The sequence below is a fragment of the Drosophila miranda genome, chromosome XR (genome assembly GCF_003369915.1).
Source record: "Drosophila miranda strain MSH22 chromosome XR, D.miranda_PacBio2.1, whole genome shotgun sequence".
In the NCBI taxonomy this organism is placed as follows: domain Eukaryota; kingdom Metazoa; phylum Arthropoda; class Insecta; order Diptera; family Drosophilidae; genus Drosophila; species Drosophila miranda.
The window spans coordinates 15299448-15319771 of record NC_046674.1 but is presented as its reverse complement, the minus strand read 5'-3'; the positions used below and the strand labels follow the sequence as shown (position 1 = coordinate 15319771).

General features: G+C 48.7%; 6 protein-coding genes across 13 annotated transcripts; 3 read left to right on the top strand and 3 right to left on the bottom strand.

Moving 5' to 3' along the window:
* Window positions 1–1289: 1289 nt before the first annotated feature.
* LOC108152245 (acid sphingomyelinase-like phosphodiesterase 3b) lies at window positions 1290–19560 on the bottom strand. Of its 2 annotated transcripts, none has more exons than XM_017281450.2 (6): window positions 19198–19560; window positions 9878–10104; window positions 3858–4570; window positions 2975–3170; window positions 2613–2904; window positions 1290–1940 (listed from the first exon to the last, which is right to left on the bottom strand). In XM_017281450.2, the coding sequence occupies exons 2-6, from the start codon at window positions 9960–9962 to the stop codon at window positions 1655–1657; spliced, it is 1572 nt and encodes a 523-aa protein (XP_017136939.1). In that variant the 5' UTR covers window positions 9963–10104; window positions 19198–19560; the 3' UTR covers window positions 1290–1654. The 2 variants fall into 2 exon arrangements, with proteins under 2 accessions (XP_017136939.1, XP_033242948.1); XM_033387057.1 differs by having other exon boundaries at window positions 19366–19560.
* LOC108152249 (probable insulin-like peptide 4) lies at window positions 5164–5951 on the top strand. Of its 3 annotated transcripts, none has more exons than XM_017281455.2 (2): window positions 5164–5359; window positions 5421–5951. In XM_017281455.2, exons 1-2 carry the CDS (start codon window positions 5176–5178, stop codon window positions 5648–5650), a joined length of 414 nt encoding a protein of 137 aa, XP_017136944.1. In that variant the 5' UTR covers window positions 5164–5175; the 3' UTR covers window positions 5651–5951. The 3 variants fall into 3 exon arrangements, with proteins under 3 accessions (XP_017136944.1, XP_017136946.1, XP_017136945.1); XM_017281457.2 differs by having other exon boundaries at window positions 5429–5553; XM_017281456.2 differs by having other exon boundaries at window positions 5414–5553.
* LOC108152252 (probable insulin-like peptide 3) lies at window positions 6980–7945 on the top strand. Its single transcript, XM_017281459.2, has 2 exons — window positions 6980–7367; window positions 7429–7945. The coding sequence occupies exons 1-2, from the start codon at window positions 7196–7198 to the stop codon at window positions 7647–7649; spliced, it is 393 nt and encodes a 130-aa protein (XP_017136948.1). The 5' UTR covers window positions 6980–7195; the 3' UTR covers window positions 7650–7945.
* Window positions 8590–9431, bottom strand: LOC108152248 (probable insulin-like peptide 2). Its single transcript, XM_017281454.2, has 2 exons — window positions 9087–9431; window positions 8590–9017 (listed from the first exon to the last, which is right to left on the bottom strand). The coding sequence occupies exons 1-2, from the start codon at window positions 9274–9276 to the stop codon at window positions 8779–8781; spliced, it is 429 nt and encodes a 142-aa protein (XP_017136943.1). The 5' UTR covers window positions 9277–9431; the 3' UTR covers window positions 8590–8778.
* On the bottom strand, window positions 10104–10996 carry LOC108152247 (probable insulin-like peptide 1). The gene has a single exon (XM_017281453.2). The coding sequence runs from the start codon at window positions 10661–10663 to the stop codon at window positions 10226–10228; it is 438 nt and encodes a 145-aa protein (XP_017136942.1). The 5' UTR covers window positions 10664–10996; the 3' UTR covers window positions 10104–10225.
* LOC108152242 (synaptopodin 2-like protein) lies at window positions 11052–18635 on the top strand. 5 transcript variants are annotated; one of them, XM_017281438.2, is made up of 8 exons: window positions 11052–11249; window positions 13366–13517; window positions 13591–14043; window positions 14141–14390; window positions 14498–15128; window positions 15307–15518; window positions 16831–17048; window positions 18284–18635. In XM_017281438.2, exons 1-8 carry the CDS (start codon window positions 11151–11153, stop codon window positions 18450–18452), a joined length of 2184 nt encoding a protein of 727 aa, XP_017136927.1. In that variant the 5' UTR covers window positions 11052–11150; the 3' UTR covers window positions 18453–18635. The 5 variants fall into 5 exon arrangements, with proteins under 5 accessions (XP_017136927.1, XP_033242946.1, XP_017136930.1 ...); XM_033387055.1 differs by lacking the exon at window positions 18284–18635 and adding an exon at window positions 17777–17831; XM_017281440.2 differs by having other exon boundaries at window positions 11054–11249; window positions 14156–14390.
* Window positions 19561–20324: the final 764 nt, after the last annotated feature.

The window sequence follows — 20324 nt, the reverse complement described above, 5'->3', positions numbered from 1 at the left end:
AAAGTACTTTCGACTCCCCGCAGGCGGCCGACAAATTCGCCTGCCAGCATCAAACGAAGGAGGCCGTTTTGGTTTCGCCTATAATTTACTTGACCATCACGTAGCAAAGTCACGCACGCCCCTCGTCTGATTGCAAGGGGGCTGGGGATAGAGAGAGAGTGAGATAGGGGGAGGGAGGGAGGTAGGGAGGGAGGGCCATCATGCAACAAGCTTTGGGGGTCAATGCGAGACAACTCATGCATTACTTATGATACGACCCGAGGATAGATACAAGGTATCTTAGTTGCCATTTGTGGCATGTTCTGAGATACTAAATTGGAAAGATTCAAATCAAATTCAAATCAGGGAACGCTAACGGGAACGAGCACTGAAACCCCATTCATTTGCATTTCGATTGACTTTCGGCATACATATTGTAGTAGTTGTACTATATATGCGAATCAAATATATATATAATTAATCTGGGATCAATCCTGCGGCGTTCTAATGGGAAATCCAAGCTGTTTTCGGGCGTGTTGTTGTGCCGAGGGAGAACTTTAATGGTTTTTGCTGAAGATTTATCTTTGAAACCCCTTTCTTTAATGATTATCTGGGGCACCCCAAAGGTCTATCTAGTGATGTGATTGGATGGGAAATGTGGCACGAATATCCTTGCTGTCGGAAGTTTAAACCCATGATCTGCTACTTATTCGACACGTTTTTAATCTACCTTTCCTTCTCTAAGCTTTACATATTCCTAGCGATTTCTCGGCGAAACGGTCCTCCAGAACATCAGCCCATAAACTACACCATCCTCAGCCGTATCCGCAACCGCATCCGCTTCCGCATCCGTATCGGTATCCGTGTACCCATTCCCATATGCAGGTCTCTGTCTCTCCACATAGTGAGACGTGAGTGTTCCTGCCTCCTTGGCATGACTCTTCGGCTTGGCCTCTTTTTTATGCGATACGATGCGGTTTTCGCTCCTTAATGGTCGTGGCCCATAAAAAAGGAGGTTCCCCATTCGGCGCGTAACCAGAAGGTCGACGAGGAAGACCTCGTTTACCGCACTGGCAATCGCTTTACTTAACTGCTGGACTTGTTTGCGCCAAATTAACACATTTATTTATGCCACAATTTGTTGCTTAAATATTTATTGAAACCCAGAGAGGAACACGCGGAGAAAGAGAGGAGTAACATTAAAAAAAAATTGTATTTCGTTTATTTCATATACAATAAGTACACACACATAAACATATGATATATACGTACATATACTTATACATAATACATATGTATCAGTATCTCATATCCATATCCATATCCATATTCATATTCTTCCAATACACGAACACATATACATAGCGGCATAAACATACATATAAAGTGGCTTATACACAAATACATATGATGCAGAGACGATTCTTTGTAGTCATATCACACACACAAACGATATGGCCCACACACTCCTGCATGGGGCATGGAGCATGGGGCATAATTGAGAGTAAATTAGCGCTATATTTGTATATAGGAATTGGTGAGCCAGTGAGCGGCAAGTCATCTTCATCCTCATCCTCATCCTCATTCTCATCCCTATCCTCATCGTCCATTTCCTTTCTGGTGGCATCTCCATCCTCCCCACGTTTTTGATATGTTCTGGCTTAAACGAGAACGCTTAAATTCGCTGGTTGCGGCAATTGCTGCTGCATCGCCTGCTGCTCTGCCCCCACAACATCCTTTGCAGGCCATAAAAAAGAGCACCCAGAGCAGCAAGCAGACAGCTCCACGACTGTGGAAGCGCGGACATGGCCGCTCGGCCCTGCAACGGCAGCTGCTCCTCCTCCAGGCACAGCCGGAACTCGTCGTAGTCCAGGCGCGTGATGGCGCAGTAATGATTGAGCATGCACAGGCCCTGGCAGGGCGTACCGGACTGATATCGCACGGCATTGGCTCTGTGGTATCTGCAGATGAGAAAAAAAAACACAACAGAGGGAGTATCAAGAGGGTAAGGGAGAGAGAGAGAGTGTAGAGGATGTATTGGTCGGATCTACCCTGGAATAGTTTCTCTTTAAATACATATATCAAAGGGATGTTCCACTTAAAGCAGTAGTTGCAACTATTTGGGGAAATGTAGATTCAATTGGAAAAGTTCTTGGACCCCTGCAGTTGCTATATGCATCTGGATATCTAGGGTGCACAACCACAGTAGATAATGGCTGATATTCGTTGAAAGATCCATATCATAGCTATCCATACCATGCTGTGACTCATGTAATTTGAGTAGTTTTGTGGATTAACTGGAGGTTTTTCGAATGAGCCTGAAAAGAACTTAAGACCTTTAGAATTCCTTCTTTAGTTCTACCAAAAACCTACAGAGTTCAGCTTAAATAATCCTCGTACTATTAGAGTTAAGACTTGGGACTCATTTTACTTCAAGGGATAAAGTATCTCCCATGTAAACAGTGATTCAAATACCTTTTGAATCCAAACATTGGATTCTTTCTATTGTGCTATGGTTGACTTTATTGCAAAACCTGCCCAAAACGAATATACCTTTTTAACTGATGACAGATTACTGAGTAAACATCAATCAACGGAAAGGGGACAACTATAATTGCTCTCAAAACATTTACCTGGTGAACCAGGAGGCATCGGTGCCCGTGAAGCGCTCCGCAAAATTGTGCAACGCCAGGGCGGAGATCTCGGAGAGGGCGTAGTAGTGCGTCAGATTGTACTCGGGCTGCCAGAGCGGCTCCTGGGCCCGATTAGCCAGTGGCAGGTCTAGCCAGAACTGGGTGTAGTCCAGCACCTGGCCGCTTCCCGTGTCGAATTTGTACAGCCGCAGGGCCGGATTATTGGATGAGCCGATGCCCGCCTTCCGTGGCACAATCGAGGGGGCAATCATCATCCAAGAGATGGGGTGTCCTGTCAATGAATCAAGGGCGGTTTGAAAACCGAACTGGATTACAGGCAATTCGGGGGGCGATGACACTACCTTGGGCATCATAGATAAGGCGGAAAGTGTCCGAGTGCAGGTGGCCGAAGAACTGTCCCTGAATGACCGAGGCGAAGCGGCGCACCATCTCCAGATACCGCCGGTTGTTGCGCTCCGTGAACATTAACTGGTTGTGCTGCTGCGGTCCCAGATGACGCTCGTCCACGCCCGGCGGCATGTGACCCACGATGTAGACCTGGTGGCAGCCACAGATATTCAAACAGATAAATCGCATTCGATATAAGGCCACCCAGCAAATTAAATATACCAATTAATCAACCAGGAACTCGCTGCTATTCGATTTTATTCACGACACGGTGGCCCCGGTACATACGAATGCACTCATATATGCACGAGTATTTATGAATATCTGCATGCAGAAAACGAAAATCCCTTTAAATATCTTGTTAATATCGGACAGATTTCAGCATTCGCATTACAGGCTGTAATTTTTAAATTGATGAATAAAATTCCACACAAAAATATATCCAGCGGAGCCAGAGGAAACGGGGGAATGCTGGGAATAAATTTATACTTTTATCTATAAAATTATTACAGGTACTCGTATACGACTTGCATTCACTTCCTGCTTTGCTGGGATTTCACCCATTAATAAGCTTCTTCAGACGGACATTGGACGATGTTAATTAACTATCTAGAACTGTGTGTTTTTTGTTGTTTTTTTTTATCAATCGATTGGAACCTGTGGAGCCTCTAATCAAAATGTACGTATTCCCTTACTTCCCGGGGTATCTTTTGGTACACAGCTATAAAGGATTTCCCTAAATTTTCAGGTATGGAAGTCAAGGACATTCCTACCTCCTTTTATTTGGGTAAACTCTCACTCTTTACCCATTTACAAAGTTTCTAGACCCTTGATTACCGTTTCCTGTTTATCCCGCGACTTGGTGAGCACCTCCTCCAGCCAGAGCCACTGCTGCTCGGCCAGCACCTCCTCCTGGGCGGACATGGAGCTGACGGAGGCCTTGGGCTCTGCATAGTACTCGACTGGCCAGCGCAGGCTGTGCGATGCCCTGGGATCTGGGGGGTCGTGATCCAGACGCATGAAGTTCGTGTTGAGGGCAACGATGCGCAGGCGGCTCTTCGTCTGCTCGATGGAGTAGTAGCCGCCCTGGTCAAAGGTCACAAGTGCTTCCGAAGGCAGCCAGTGGCGCCAGAGTTCGCCCATCCTTTGGTAGCTGCCGCTGCCGTCCTCGTGCCCCAAAACGGGGAAGATGAACTGCGAGGAGAAGCTGCGTCCGAGAAGATCCGTGATGTTGCGCAGGATCTCGTGCTGCTTCTGCTCGGACAGCGGCTGGGCCGAGTGCGAGAGGGCATCCCCGGTCCAGAGGACAAACTCCACATTGTCGCCCTGCTTGGCCTTCATTGTCTTCACGGCGGACTCCACCAGGCTCCAGGGACTGTCGCAGTTGTAGTGCCCAAAGAGCCCTGGCGCCTCACTGGCCGCATTCGCGGCATTGGAGCCCGAACTGGAGCTGGAGACGGGTCGCTCCAACTGCCAGCAGCTTCGGTAAATGTCCCCCTGGGTCGAGTAGATGGTATCCAAGTGAAGGTCGCTGATGTGCCAGAAGTAGCCTGCAATCAGAGAGAGGGACAGAGAGAGAGAAAGAGAGAAAGAGAGAGAGATTAAAGTTTGTGTTATTTGGGCTATTCCTGTGCGGGAAAGGCCACCCCCGTTGGGCATTTGCCTGCCGGCTGGCGGTGAAAACCAAAACAGCGTGTAGTTTTCCCTGCAGCTGAAAAACAACGTCAGTTGACTGACCTGAGGAGGAACCTGAGGACTGATCCGCCGCTCTACGGTATACGGTATGCGGTATGCGGTATGCGGTACGCGGTCTACGCTCTACGCTCTACCTGTGTGGGAGGGAGGTCGGAGAGTTATCGAGTGAGGCGGAGCAGCGGCACGGAGATCAGTTTCAGTTGGCATTGGCATGCGCATAGATCGATCAACCGGACACAAGTCGCATCTCAGGACAGAAGCCGACGACGACAGGACGACGGGCAAGAACAGTGGCTACTGTGGATACGGATACAGATACGGATACGGAGAGAGCTGTGACGGCTATCCTTTCATGCCCGGCGAGAGCACGAGCACGAATACGAGCAAGATCCAGAACCAGAGCAGCAGCTAGAGCCGGAGTCAGAGCCAGAGCCAGAGCCAGATCCAGATCCAGAGCAGGATGAACGGACGCTTCGGTCTCAGTCTCAGCTTCAGTCTGTCGCTGCTCCTTGTGGCGGCAACCATGTCGCAGATGCTGCAGCAGGTCCAGGGCCGCAGGAAGTTCTGCGGCGAGGCCCTCAACGAGGCGCTTGACCTGATTTGTGTTAATGGTTTCTCACGCAGGATCAAACGCAACCACAATTGTAAGTACCATCCCCCCAATCAATACGCGGTACTGTAGCCCGACTAACTCCCAGACTCAAGTGGTGCAGGCCCCGGATCCGAATGTCCCATCCCGTAAGTGGGTCGCCCTGCTCCACAAATTGGATGGGATCCCGGGAACGGACACAGGCGCGGGAACAGCAACAGACGGCAAGGGAACACCTGGCGACGGAAAAAATGGACACAACCTGCGGCGTCATCGTCGCCGCATCGCCCACGAGTGCTGCAGGGATGGCTGCACCTACGAGGACATTTTGGAGTACTGCGCCTAACCCCCAAGAGGGAGAGCCTACGATATGATGAGGTGATGACTGGAGGATGCTGGAGGACTGGCGGCGGAAGAAAACGAAACAAAAAACGATGACAACACAACGACAAGGACGACAACGGGGCAGCGGGCTGACGATGTGGACAATTCCCATGGGATGCCAACCGGAAGGCGTTTTGCAATTCATTTTTCTACACCTAACCCTAGAAATATAAATATAAATGCATAAACCTAAACATAATATCTTAAATATTTCATTGTAATATTCTTAAAGGAAGCAAATAAAGTTACTCTCCAACCAAGCAGCAGCAACAAAAGAATATCTCTTTTGCCTCTTGCTGTTTTTCCTTCTGCCAGCCAGAATTCGCATTCCAGCTGTGCACTGAATGCCCCAACCCATCAGAACCAGAACCCCAGAACACCAGAACCCCAGCCACAACCCCAGCTCCAGCCCCATCCCCATACCATGTTCATCAACGCGTTGCCCTTGTACTCGTATTCCGCGAACAATAATGAAAATTATGCATTTTTAATTAGATGACGTTGTGATTTTAATAAGAATAACAAAAGGCAATACTGCGGATGGCAGGAAACGAACGAGGAATACACTCGACCAGAATTTCCCTTTCGATTGCCATTGGATTTGCGAAAAATTTGACTTGAAAGATAGCTGGGGGGATGGACTCTTACAGAAAGAAACCAAGAATACATATTCTTCTTGTTTTAAACACTTTTTTAACGGAAATGACAGTGTTTCAGTGTTGGAGAACCAGAATTGTCATTTGTCTCTCAGAAATTTCCAGGACGCACTGTATGTGGACTTATAGGCTAGTCTTCTTTCTGACTATATGTTTTTTTATTAACAAATAATTTTAAAAAATGTAACAATAGATAGAAAGTACTTTAACTATTTCTATTCTTCAACAAGTGCCCCCCCAGTGCACTATCAAAGCTCTCAGAATTCAAAATCAATTTGTTTTCAGAATGGAAATTGGTTGCCTGCCGGCTTTAAGTCCTCCAATAGTTGTGTAAGCCCTTATATGATAGAGAACTTTATGCGCATCATCTTATTGTTCGTTCGTTCGTTCGGCAATCAAGATCCGTGCGTAATTACTTGTGCGGTAGTGTAAACAAAGACCAGACCACTGGCCCGATAGCGTCAGCTGATATGCGTAAGACCTCTCCCAGGCACTACCCACCCACCCACACCACGCAGACACTGGGGGAGCACAACACCAGAAGTGAAGGGATAGGATAGGGATATAAACAACCCACACCAAAACCGAGTCGAACAGAACAGAACAGAACAGAGCCAAACCGAAAGTAGACCAGACCATGGCCAGCCGCCGGGTAGAACCAACTGACACCTCATCTAACGCACCCTGACAGTGCTCAGACTTTGGCTACGAGGAGCAGACAACGGATCCGGATTCGGTTTCATATAAAGCTTGCCACCGGCGCTGAGAGTCCTACAGTTGTGGCGTGGAAAGTTGAGAGGCATCTACTCCAAGCCAGAGGAACAGGAGAGTGAGCCCCACAATTGTGCAGCATGCAGCAGACCAAGTCGAAGAGCTTATACCTCGTCCTAATTCTTGTGGCGCTGGTGGTGATGGGACAGCAGACCGCGGCAGACATGTATCTTTGTGGCACCGAACTGAACGATGCCCTGTCCACCATGTGTGGCCGCCATGGCTATAACCGGATGCTGAAGCGGTCCTTCGGTGGGTGTCTAATCATTTTGCAATCGAGTCTTTACTATATATTCTTTGGGGTTTCTCCTAGATCCGACGGACTACAATGATATCGAGGGTGGATTCGGATTGGCCAGAATGGAATTTGATGATCGCTCGCTGCTCCATCGAATGCTGGGCGAGAGCGCCGCTCAGCTGATGAAGACACGGCGTCGTCGTGTCGGGGTCTCCGACGAATGCTGCCTGAAGCCGTGCTCACTTGGAGAGCTCCTTAACTACTGTGCCAAGCCGCCTGGGCAGTATGGGAACTAATGGAGCACAACCGATGATATCTGGAAGCTAATGAATAGAACTGAATAGCCTGGGATAATGTGAATCTCTATAGCCCCCTGCACATAAATCGGCAGATAGATATATATATATATATATACCTATATATAAATACATATGTATATTTTAATTATTTACTATCGGAAATTGGTGGAGACCGGGTTGATAGCATGTATGTTTGTATGTACTACCTATAGGGCCATGAATATTCCACCTCTCTATAAATTATTAAATAAATTATCCATTCAAACTGCTGCAGATTGGGCTACACAATGGTATATCGTTCTCTTTTATTGCACTTAATTATTTATTAGCCATTTTGACGATGGATATCTATGCTAATAATGCAGATATTAAAATTGATTTTCCAAAATTCATAATTCATTATTCGATATTGAACAGTCCTTGAAGAAAGGGGCAACGGACTATTTAAGAGCCATTGCTTGTCCAAGATACAATATAATTATTTCCTATGCAGTTTTATACCGACTCCTTTTACTTTCTGAGCTTTAGAGTAGGCATCTTCTGATCCGCAGAACTCCAGAATCATGGAATCATGGGTGATTCTTTTCCACACATAGGATTTATACTCATTTTGCACATTAAAACAAACGAACTGCTTTCAATACTATCCCGAAACTTCAATAAGAGGAGGATAGGAATAACCACAGAATATCAGAAAACTTAGCATTCTACGGCGCTGGATGGCTTTTCAGGTAAATTATAAATATAAATAATAGAATATAATAAAAGAGAAATAATAAAGATAGAAAATTGAACGACATACTAGTATACGAGTTTCTGTATTTTGAAATTTTCAGTATCTTCTATAGAATCCACAGAAAGCTTTGCTTTAGATGTGATCCTATGTATGGCTCCTCTATTACTTCCCCACACTTTTCATTAATGTATTGTGGAAAGGCCCAAAGCAGGATATATATTCTATCTATATTTCTCGATCGTTTATAATAGTTAACATGCAACAAGCCATATATTAAACATTATTCGTATTTTCAATATTCGAATAGGTATGTGCACAAGGCACATGGAGAAACAGGGTCGGGTTGGGTGTGTGTTCGGTGCTGGATCGGTAGTGCTGGGGGGGGGGTCTTTAGTAATTGGGGATGGAGCAGTACTCCGTTAGAACGGAAATGTCGCAAGGCTTGCGGCAGCATCTATCGGCGATGCCCTGGCGAGTGCGACGGCGCACGGCGGCCAGGGAGCTTAGAGCCTCCTCTCCGCCGTAAAATCGGCCACCGAAGAGCGGATAGGGCAGTACATCAGAGGCTGTGCCCTCCTTGTCCTCCACGTACTGGATGGGATCGAGCGGATCCAGCTCGGTGGCGGCGGCTACAAGGAATCAGAATTGTGTTTTAGGGAAGAGAGAAGCGCCGAGCCGCCGCTTAGTGCTGCACTTACGCATGCCTCGCTTGTGGGGCAGGACACTGTTGAACTCCTTGCACACCAGGGACAGCATCTCGTTCAGCTTGTAGCTGCACAGGACATGGTTGCTCTGGTCCCGCATGTACATGCTGCTGTCCGCGACGCCACAGGACAGGGTCACAGCCAGGAGCACCAGGACCAGGGATACCGACACAATCTTGCTCATGGTTATGGCTGGGAGTGGTAGTGGGTTGGTTTTGCTTTGCGGATGCTTTGCGGATGCTTTGAGAACTGCCGGATTATGGTAGTTGTGCCTGTCTCCTGTTCTGGCCTCAATCGAGCTTGGCTAAGCCGTAACTGTTGCTGGCCCTCTGGCTGGAGCTGGCTTATATACACATCTCGAATTGGGTCTGGGTCTGGGTTAGGGTCTAGGTCCGTGAAGTGAAAGCATATTCATATCCACACGGACTGTCATTTTGTGTTAGGGACAAGTCGAGTGCATTTGGGGGCTGGGGCTGCGTCTGGGGCTGTGGCTCTGGCTGTGGCTGGGGCCACCACTTGCCACTTCGCTTGCTTAACTCGTTCAATGTCACCGCTGACTTATGCAAATGCTTATTGGGACATTTGTGGGCGTACGAAAAGGTGTGGCGTGGGGCTCCTGTCAGCCAATTAAACAATTTATGTATAAACAGCGGGGCCGTGCTAAGCCTTTTGCCCTGCATTTATGAATACCAAATGAGGGAAGCCCACCACCCACCACCCACCACACGCCACCCCTCAAAGCCCCAACACCAATCCCCTTGTCCTTCTTCAGAACGAGTACTTACCGATGCGAGCCTGGCCCACTGGCAGCCAGGAGAGGCTGAGGCTGAGGCAAAAGCAGGCCAGGAGCAGGCTCAACTTAGTCATCATTTTGGCTACGAAATATTGCTCCTTCTTGTGGCGACTTTTCCTTCTCCTCTTCCTTTGCCGGTTCCTGCTACTGTTTCAATGCTGTTTCTTGGACAAATTCTTTTTTGCACAGTCTACTTTTATTCATTAGTCAAAGTTTTCGCTGCATAAATAGGTGATTACGAATCGGATTATGAATGTATTTAGGAATATATGTATGGGTGTATATGTATGTATGTCTGTATGGGGGAGTGTGTCTTGGCGTTGATTGGGTGGATGGTGCTTCATTTGGGGAGGCAGTAGGAGGCGAGCTCCTCGTAGCGGCAAGAGTACACACAGCACTCGTCGTAGATGCCACCCGATGACCGCTGTCTCCGATGTCGCCGCGTCTTGATGAGCACCTCTGCCCCATAGAGGCTGGAGAGCAGAGGGCTCAACGCATACTCGGGTGCATCATCATCTTGGGCATCCACTGTGGATGTCCTTTTCTGCGGCAGCGTGTTGTAGCCGTGGGCACAGACCACGTCCATGGCGTCGGACAGGGCCTGGCCGCACAGCTTGTGGCTGCCCTGCTGCAGCTGATGGACATGGCCCTGGACGACGGCCAGGAAGATCAGCATTACGAGCGGCCAGCGCCGCCTGGAGACCTGTACTGCCGTTATTGCACTTGTGTCCTTGCCCAACATCCTGTGGCTGAGTCTGTTTTGGCTGTTTGAAGGCATTGCAACAGCTATTTATACGCCGAAATCTGCCTCAAATCTTACGGCAGTTCAATGCACTTTTGGGGCACTTCAACAACCAGTCCCCGTTCTGTATCCTGCCTTAAACCCTCTTGAAAACAACTCAAACCCTCTGTTTTCACACGTTAGTTTCCACTTAAGAGGCTGTGACTGCTGTCGCCGGCGATTACTGTTTCCCCACAGTGTGGCAGCCTCATTAGCATTTAGCTAGTGGGCGCCCCTGCTCCCTGCCCAGGTGGAAAGTATGCTTCACTAAGTTGAAGTGTGAGGCAGGCAGGCAGGCAGGCAGACCGAGGCAGTGTGCGAAACTGCTTCGATCTGGTGGGCTGGCCACATCGCAACAGTTGGTTGCCAGCGTTGCCGCAATCGGTTGCACACTCGAGACTCGAGACGACACTGCCCACACACTTCACGTAGAGAGAGGAATACAGTACAAAATAATCGTGAAATAACTTCAAAATATATAAAAATGGTGCTCGATATCAAGATGTGCCGCTTTGACAATGTGCCCTGGGGCTTTCGGCTGGTGGGCGGCGCGGACTACGATTACCCCCTAACGGTTGTTAAGGTTAGGCCCGACCATCGCTCTCCGGACGGACGGATCGGATCGGAATCCCTGTCTCCGTCTCCGTCTCCGTCTCCTCTCACCTGTTACCCCACCCGCACACCTGTGGGGTGGCGCCTGTGTTTGTCACATTTGTTTACGTCTTGGAAATATCTCGCTTTTTGTCGGTCGCATCGCAGCCTTTTCCGATATTTTTTTTTTTAGTTCAATTACGTAACGATGTGCGTTTTCGCGTTTTTGTGTGTGTGTGTGCATTTGCCAAATTGGCAAATTAGTTAATTAAAGTAATTCCTAGCAGAAGCGCTCTTTTGTTTATCTAATCGACAGACAGACAGCCGGAAAGGGCCGTCCGTGCCGTGCATTTGCCTGCTAATGAGCCACATAATAGCGTCCGGGACATAAACTTATTCAAATTGTAATTGTGTGTTTTAGTTGCAGTCGCAGTTGCCGTTGCAGTTGCAGTTGCAGTTGCGGAGATTCAGTGTCTGTTTCAGTTTCGGGTTCTGTTCTGTTTCGGTTACGGTTTGTTGGATGTGCATACTCGTAAATTGCATTTTACATTTAGCATTTTCCCAATTTCGCATCGCATCGCATCCGATTTTGCAGTTACATTGTGTGTTGACAACAACAACAATACAACAATTAAGTATCAGCGTAAATCCGCGACAAATGCAATTTTTAATTGGCAAACTGAAATGCACACACAGACAGAGAGAGAGAGAGAGAGAGAGAGAGAGAGAGAGAGAGAGAGACGGAGGGAGAGAGCACCCAAAATTGAGTATCAGTGCAAGTGCGAGGGCTGTTTGAGTGGAAGAATTAAAGGTCGCGGGCGCCCTTTTTTTCAGTCTCTCTCTCATCAACAGGCTCTCCGAGCTCTCCGTAACTACGTGAATGAACCTGGGAAAGGTTTTATTTTGTTTTGACATAATTTACATAATTGATTGGCCGCTCTGTCACTTGCTTCACAAAAACTAAGCAATCCAAGGATTCACTTTAAAAGTTGTCCCCGCGACCTTCTATCTGACTTTCCCTCTTCTCTATTTAAAGAGATTATGGATTTTCGTCACCTTATTTAAATACACCTTGGCATAGGCATGCTTGCCTTGCGAATTTACCGCTTAAAATTCGCTTAAAAGCGCACTCTCAAGCCTTATCTTCAATCTGCATCTTACATATGCTCATACATACATATGTATGTATGTATTTCATTCTCTCTGTCCCCCCCTTTCACTTCAAGGTGTTCTTTAAATAGACGTAAGCCAGCACTCAATGCGGTTTGGGTCTCTGCATTAATGTACCTAGAAATTTACTACGCAATTGACAAACGCAAAAAGGAGACTTATAAACGTAAGCACTGCGAGGTCTTCTGTTGCGCTTTCCTTTCCTCTCCGCTTCTCTCCATCCCCCCGATTTTCTTGCACTCCTTGCATTGCTGGGTCCTCGAGGCAGCCTTGAATGTCGCAGCGGCAGAAGAAATACATACTATGTACACTATGTACATATGAACGCTTGTGAATGCTTGCAAACAACGGAATCAACACTCAAGACAAATACTACTCGCACAATGAAATGGCGAAGGAGAAGCTTTATAAAAGAGCAACAGGGAAATGGTAAACATGTTTAGCCTGAATGCAGAACTGTTTTGAATATTCAACTGATCGATATGTACTTTAATATGTGTATTTACTTGTGTGCCCCCTGAAGATTTACATATCGCAGTACGGTAGCTTCCAGTTTCTTTTCAAGCAGCCCTCGTCGCAGTGTCATACACATTTCCCTTCTCTTCGTCCCGCTCTCTATACTCACTCACGATTAGGCATTGTTTCTGCTCCTCTTGCGTGAGTGTTCTGGGTGTCTGGGGGTTCGGGGGGTTCTGGGTGCTCTGGGGGTCTGGGTCTTCTGCTCTTTGTTTTGCTGACATTTGGCGCGCGCTTTATTTTTATGCACTTAGCACGCGACGCTACACCCGACGACAGCTAATAGAAATCCCCCATTATCGCATCTATTGTGCGAGTATCTCGACCCCTCGCACTTGTATCCGTGTTTCGTAACTGTGTGCATACTCGTACATATCTAAAGCTGCATATATCCCTCTGCGTATGTGTATGATGTGTGATAGGTGACCGAGGGGAGTATTGCCGATGAGGCTGGACTGCGGGTGGAGGACATCATTGTGCGCATCAATGACACCGCTGCCATGCCCCTCACCCATGACGAGGCCCACCGCCTCATAATGAACAGTGGCAGCGTCTTCTACTTTGGCGTCTACCGGTGAGAGCATCCTCTTTGGGGACCATAACCATTTATCAAAACTCTTTTTGGGGGATATTCCTCCTTCTTGCAGCGAGCTCGAGGAGGATGTGTACGAGTGCCCCAAGCGGTTTCCCACCAGCGAGAGTTCGTTGACCAAGTCCCCCACTCCAACACCGCCGCTGTCACTGTCTCCGACTCCGTCGCTGCTCCGGCTGGCGGAAGCCGCAAATGCTCGCACTCCGGAACTCTGGTCGGAGCCCGTTCCCCCTGTGGCGGGGGAACGTCGCCAAGCCATGTCGGAAGTGCATTCGGAAGACAATCGCGAGGATGGAGGAGCCCGAGCCGGAGCCCGAGCCGGAGCCGGAGCCGGAGCCGGAGCCCTGCCAGAAGAAGCTCCCAACGACGGGCGGCTGTATTTGCCCGAATTACCCGATCGTCCGTGTTCGGCGCTGTCAGAGCGGGCGGAAATTAAGCTGGTGGAGGAGGAAATTGCCGCCGTGCTGTCCGGCGAGACGGAGGTGCTCAAGGAGCACAGTGTCCTGGGGTGCGTTCCATAACACATAACACCAATCCCCCCACTACGTGGAGTGGCTGTGACGAGTGGGCTAGGAGTGCTTTAACCAGTGCTTTCTATATGATAGCGTCAATTTCTACAGGCTCTTCCCCAAGCCGGGCGTCTGCATGGCCAGCGATGTGCTGCGTTCCCTCAACGAGGAGGTGACCAAGACGAAACTGGAGAAGGACAAGGAGAACCGCAAGTGGTCCACCTTCCTGCAGCGGCCCGACCGTCCAGTGCCCAAGAGCAAGCAGCAGCTGGAGGCCGAGCGTCGGGCGGCCAATGCCTACAAGGTGAAAATTGTCAAGTCCGCGCCCCGCGGCGCCTCTCCCATGGTGAGTGTGTGTGCATCCTCCTATGGATGTCTGACTCTGTGTCTGTCTCTGTGTCTGTCTCTGTGGCTGTGTGTGTGGATCAGAGGTTAATTTTCTTCATGTGACAGCCGGAAACTAAGCCGGCGCCAAAGGAAGCGACGCCGCCAGAGCCAGAGCCAGTCAAGGAGGAGGAGCCACCCAAAGACGAGGAGAAGCAGAAGGAGGAGGAGGAGGAGCCACTGCCCACCGACAGCGAAGTGCCGAATTTGGAACAGTTGCCGGGTAGTGACCCGCAGGAGCAGGGGGAGGAGCAGCAGGAGAAGGCCGATGCCCCAAAGGAGGTTTCCGACGGCCTAACCGAGGCGGAAGCACCGCCTGTGGCTAGCGATGAGTCCACTGAGCCGGGCTCCCCGTCTGGTGGTGCCGCTGCTGCAGCCGAAACTGAAACACCTGCATCCCCTGCATCTCCCCCTGCCCCTGTCCCAGTCACACCACCCAAAACCGAGGAGGAACAAGCCCTGGAGCGGCAGCTGGCCGATGTGCAGAAGCAGTTAGCCGCACTCTCCACTTTGCCCTCGACCATACAGTCAACGCTGGACGCGGTGACCAAGCAGTTGGCCGACCTGCTGCCCACATTCAAGCTCCAGCAGCAGCCGCAGTCCATGCCACAAATCGATGAAGGCCTGGGCGAGGAGGGAGAGGCCGACGGGGATGGGAAACCCGGATCCCAAACGGCCGCAGGCGAAATGGAGGATGCAGGTGCAAAAAACTATGGCCCCGGTCGACAGTAATTAAATTTTTCTAATGGCGCACTTTGCGTATATCCTATCCTTTCTCCCTTCGGTTAAACCCGTAACCCGCATCCCGCGTCCTGGATGCTGGATACTGGATACTGGATACTATACTGCTGGACTCTGAATCTCTTGCACCACCGTAGGCAAAGCCGTATCCATATCTGGGGCCGACAAGCCACTGGGGCCATGTGAAAATAATGAGGATAGATGCGATGCCAATGACCTGGAAGTGGCGGAAATTTCGCGCTCAACTGACGACAATCGCCAGGCGGACCAGAAGGCCGGAAAAACTCATGAACGAGAGCGGGAACAGGAACAGGAGCTCAGCGATGAGCAGAGCTTCAAGAAGCAGAAGGTGAGTGCCTGGTATGGGCTGTGGGCTGTGGGTGGTGGGCGGTGGGTGAACAACGGACGCAAGGACATGGCCTTGGAGCTATGGAGAAGAAGTTAATGTAATTAGTCTGTCATGAGTGCTGGAGTCCGGCTTCCGAGTCCGAGCAACCTTTAATAACATTAGTGTCCCCCGGTCTGGTCTGATCTGTCCGTTGCGCTGCTCTACCTGGGATTCAGATTCCTCTAGAGGCAGCCCTTAGCTGTTGTGGGAGATGTGGTAGATGCGGTAGATGCGGGATAGTATATCATTGTTTGCTTAATGGAAATGCTAGGGAAATGTGTATTCAAGCTGGAGATGCAAGAAGGGGAACGTATGCAAACGGTAGCTTCATTACTTTAGATTGTAAGTCTAGGAGGAATTAGTAATCGAATAAGAAGAACTGAGAAGTAATAGAGTAAATAACTGTAAAGTAATAGAAAAGGACGCTGAAAAAACTCGCAGGATAATAATAGAAAGCACTTGAAGTCTGGGAGCTGCATTTATGACCACAGAAACACCTTCATTGGTCTCGTGGCCTGTACCATAAAACAAAGAGTCCAGTGTTCTGTTTTTAGGTATCCCCGCATTCGGTATATCTCCGAAGTTATCCTTAACCTGAGGAGATGCTTTAACCTGTCCAGCTGTAGACAGCTGGAGTTTCTCTTGGTTTCTATTTCCTTTTCCACAAAAAAACAAAAAAAGAACCCCCCACCCGCAACCACCTCCGCGTGCCACAAATTAACTAAAATGCCATTTGGTTTTTGTCTTTTTCTACTTGCAGCATAATGTGCGCTTCCAAACGTAGTTAGTTAGCTTTAATTGAGTTTAAATTTTGATAAATTGCCCGGCAGCAAGTTTTATTTGTGCCCAAGATGGTTCTCTAGTTGAATAAACTCGCCCTCGGGGCGCCACCCATTGGCAGTTGCTCTACCATTTCCCCACTCCACTCCACTTCACTCCACCCCCGGTCGCAGTGGCAGTGGCAGTGGCAGTGGCAGGAGAAAAATGCAGAAACCAAAAGACAATTAGTAGGCACCAAGTGGAAACCACTTCAACTTTGTTTTCTCTCTACCCCTTTCTCTTTTCTCTTCTCTCTACATTCTCTTCCCCCTCTGCAAATTCTCTTTTCCATGCTCCATCACTCGTATTCGTGTATGGGTGTATGCTTCCCCCCACCTCCCCCCTGGCTCTCGCTCTATGGCTCTATGGCTCTATGGCTCTATGGCTCTACGGCTCTTTGGCGCTATGTTGTGTGTGCTATTGCGATTGTGGGCGATGACATGGTCATGGCCAGAAACACGATGTCATTGAGGAGCTCGAGGAGCATTTGGTGCGCAAAAACAATCCCAGGCGGTCGAAGCGGGCCTTTGGGCCCCTGGTCCCATCATCGGAGCGACCACTGGTGCTGCCCGGCGGACGGCGCTGGTATCGGCCCAAGGATGCCTACAACGATGAATTCATAGCCGAGACACTGAGCGCCCAGGCGGAACTCATCACGGGCAGCACTCTCGGGTGGGTACAAGAGTCCTGAGTTCTCCTTCACTCTCCATCACACTCCAGTCCCTCCCATACCAGAAGCCGGATTATTTGACCAGGCTTTCCCACACACACACACACGCACACAGGCTAACACAAAAACAGACATAGACATACGTAGACATGGCATAACCAGGCCAAAAGCTCATCTCTGGCACTCATCTTCTTCACTTTTTCCATGGCTCATACTCGCTCCACATCGCCCATCGTCCATCGTCCATTGCACGAATGCACCATAAATTTGCGCATTAGCAGCTGTCCCTACGAGAGCCCTCTGCTGGGCTACGACTCCAGGTACTGGGTCCCCCAATCACTAGAGCCCTTAGATGCACTTTCATTACCATTATCGTTGGAATTATCATTACCATATCCCATGCCCATGCCCATGCCCATGTCCATTCGCCATTCTCCTGCGCCATTCACCATTTTCCATCTCAATCTCCTCACCCCTTCTCATGCTGATTCCCATTGTGTGAACCGTCTGTCATATGGCCTGAAGTTGATTTGACTTTTCCTCCTTTGAGTTTCGTTTTTGGGATGCTTTCTTTATGCATGCTGCACTTTTGCCTTATGGCCTTCTCTCTCTCTCTCTCTCTCTCTCTCTCTCTCCTTTCACTTTGTCTTTGTCTTTGTCATTGTTACTGTAGCCGTCTCTGTCTCTGTCTCTGTATGTATCTCTCTCTCTCTTTCGGTTCTCATTGTAGATTGCATTTTGGAATCGTTTGTTCAATGGCGAGCATATAACACGCCAGCGCTTCAGGTAAGTTTTCCGCTGCGTTGCGGGAATCCTTCCACGACTCTTTAATGAGGCTAACAACTTCTCCATTCCACCGGTATGCTGTATGCTGTATGCTGTATGTGCTCTGTGCTCTGTGTGTCTTTGCCCGCCCTTGTCTTGTTCTTAACCATTTTTTGGGGGGGAAAACGATTCGGTCTTGGTCCTGGTCCATCCTGTGCTGCTGCTGCTGCGCTCACGTCCTCAGGGAGCTGCAGGGTCTCAGCCTGACCATGCAAAAGTAAGTTGTCACATTGGAAGTTTTCTTATGTTCTTTAACTCTGGTTCTGGTTCATTGCATGCATGCGTGGCTCCACTGGGAGCTGGAATGTCCCACTCGCCCCACTCGCCCCACTTGCCCCACTTGCCCCTCACAACCCTCTGTTTAAACTGAATACCAATTTAATATTGGCTGTCGTCTCTTGGCCATTCGCAGGGTCAACTTCATGAAGTACCAGAAGCCGGAGCGCAAAATCGATCTGAATCGCAGCGAGGTGTACAAGTATCTCAATCCGCATCTGGATCGGGCGCCCGTGCGTGGCATCGAAGTGCGTGCCCCTCTGGTGGCCGCCGAGTCCGACATACGCCAGTCACTGCAGTCATAGGAAAGGACTGTTGTCTATCTATCTATTTATCTATCTATCTATCTCCCTGAATCTATCTCTCCAGTGCCCACTTATGTAGCCATACGATTTATCTTCGCCTCGTCCCTCAGCACAGACCTTGCCACACTCGATTATCGCATAAGAAGCTCAACTCAAATATAACTATCAATATGCTAACAGAAACCGAGTTTGTCAGATGCAAGGGGGCGGGATGTGGCGGTCCTTTGGGGTGCAGCAGGAGCACTATGACTATGGCGCAAGGGGATTGATGGGGGTGGGGGACTCTAATGCGATATTACATAATTTGTGTGCAACAAGGCGTATGTGTAATGTGTCGCTGTCGGGAGTCGTGCATGGCATATCCTCCTTCAGGCGCCCTGGCTGTTGCAATTTTCTTTTGCATAAACACGCGACGCCAACTGCTCGGCATCTGTTCGAGTATATATGTATGTTTGTACATTGGGATTGTGTGTGTGCTTATATGTATGTGCATATGTATGGATATGATGTATATATTCTTCGTGATTGTGTGGGTGACAAACTCTTGGAATTTGCATTTATTAAGGCAAATGAATTGGGTTGTAACAAAAAAGCAAATGGCAGCAGCACAATAAACCCGTCTTTAGTTATGGCACAAACAGCCATCCATATACTGGCTGGGGATATACAATATGTACGGATATCCTTCGGTATGGATGGTAATGGTTATGCCAATGGCGGCGATGTGGAGATGTGGGGAACGCACTGCCAAATCAAAATTGTTGTCACGTTATAATGGAACCCGGTACGGGTGAGCAATGTGCACATTTCACTTGTCCACCGAAAAAAACACAGAATGATGAGACATTTTTTTTGGTATATTTTCTCTTGTTTTTTGTTTTCTTGTTTTTTTTTTTGGCAGTGGGATTCCAACTTGAATTTGGTCGTCGTCTACGTCGTCGTCAGGCCAACGGGCAATAAAAACGCGCCAACTACGTGTACGAGTACTCGTCAAACGCACGACTTTACGGACTAAGAGACTACAGCATCATCAACGGGCATTCGGCGGTTCGGAGCCACGGCGACGACAAGAGCGATGCTGTTGGCGTCTCGTCTTCGACTGTCACAACACGCTGGCATGTTGCCCCAGCATTATCATTGCATTGGCCACAAGGATACGCTGCAAGGATATGTTGCCGGAATGCTCGCAAATTCCACTCGAGTTGGGTTTCGGCTTTTGGGACAGCTTTCGAGTGGCAGCTTTTGGCGAAGCGAAAGAAACTTTGAGCGAAATGTTCAACAGCATGCGGAGTAAAAGTCGCTTCGGGTGGCGACACTTCGTTCTCGGTTGCGGCAGGCCAGGACAGGGTAGGACAGGACAGGACACTGTCCTGAGGACAGGGCCGAATAGGTAAAAGGCCGGAATGTCGGAAATAAAATTAAGATTTGTGCGCTGCCGAGTTCCAACTTGTTGGCACAAAAGTCTTTGGCTCTCTACTCATTTATATGCTTAATTGCTAAGCCCCGTTCACACTAAACTGAGCTTAACGCTTTGAAGTCGACTAATGCGATGCGAATCATTTGGAAAAAGGTTTCGGATGGTTTAAGTTCCAGCAAGGGCTCTTCATTTCATGACAACGTACTTCAATTTGTAGTCATTTGGAAAACTTTGAAGGATTGGGATTGATACACATTTCTGTGTGCCTTCAAGCTGTGGCAGGCATTTTTTCGCATTTACGAAATAAGCTGATAAATTCTTATGGGAATTGACAGAATTTCCCACAACTCGATGGAGATGTAACATGTGCCGATCTAGCTCTATTTGTCTAAAAAATAGCTAATTAAAGTCAGCCAAAAATTCAAATTGTAGTTTTAAGCAGTGTAAAAAAATTA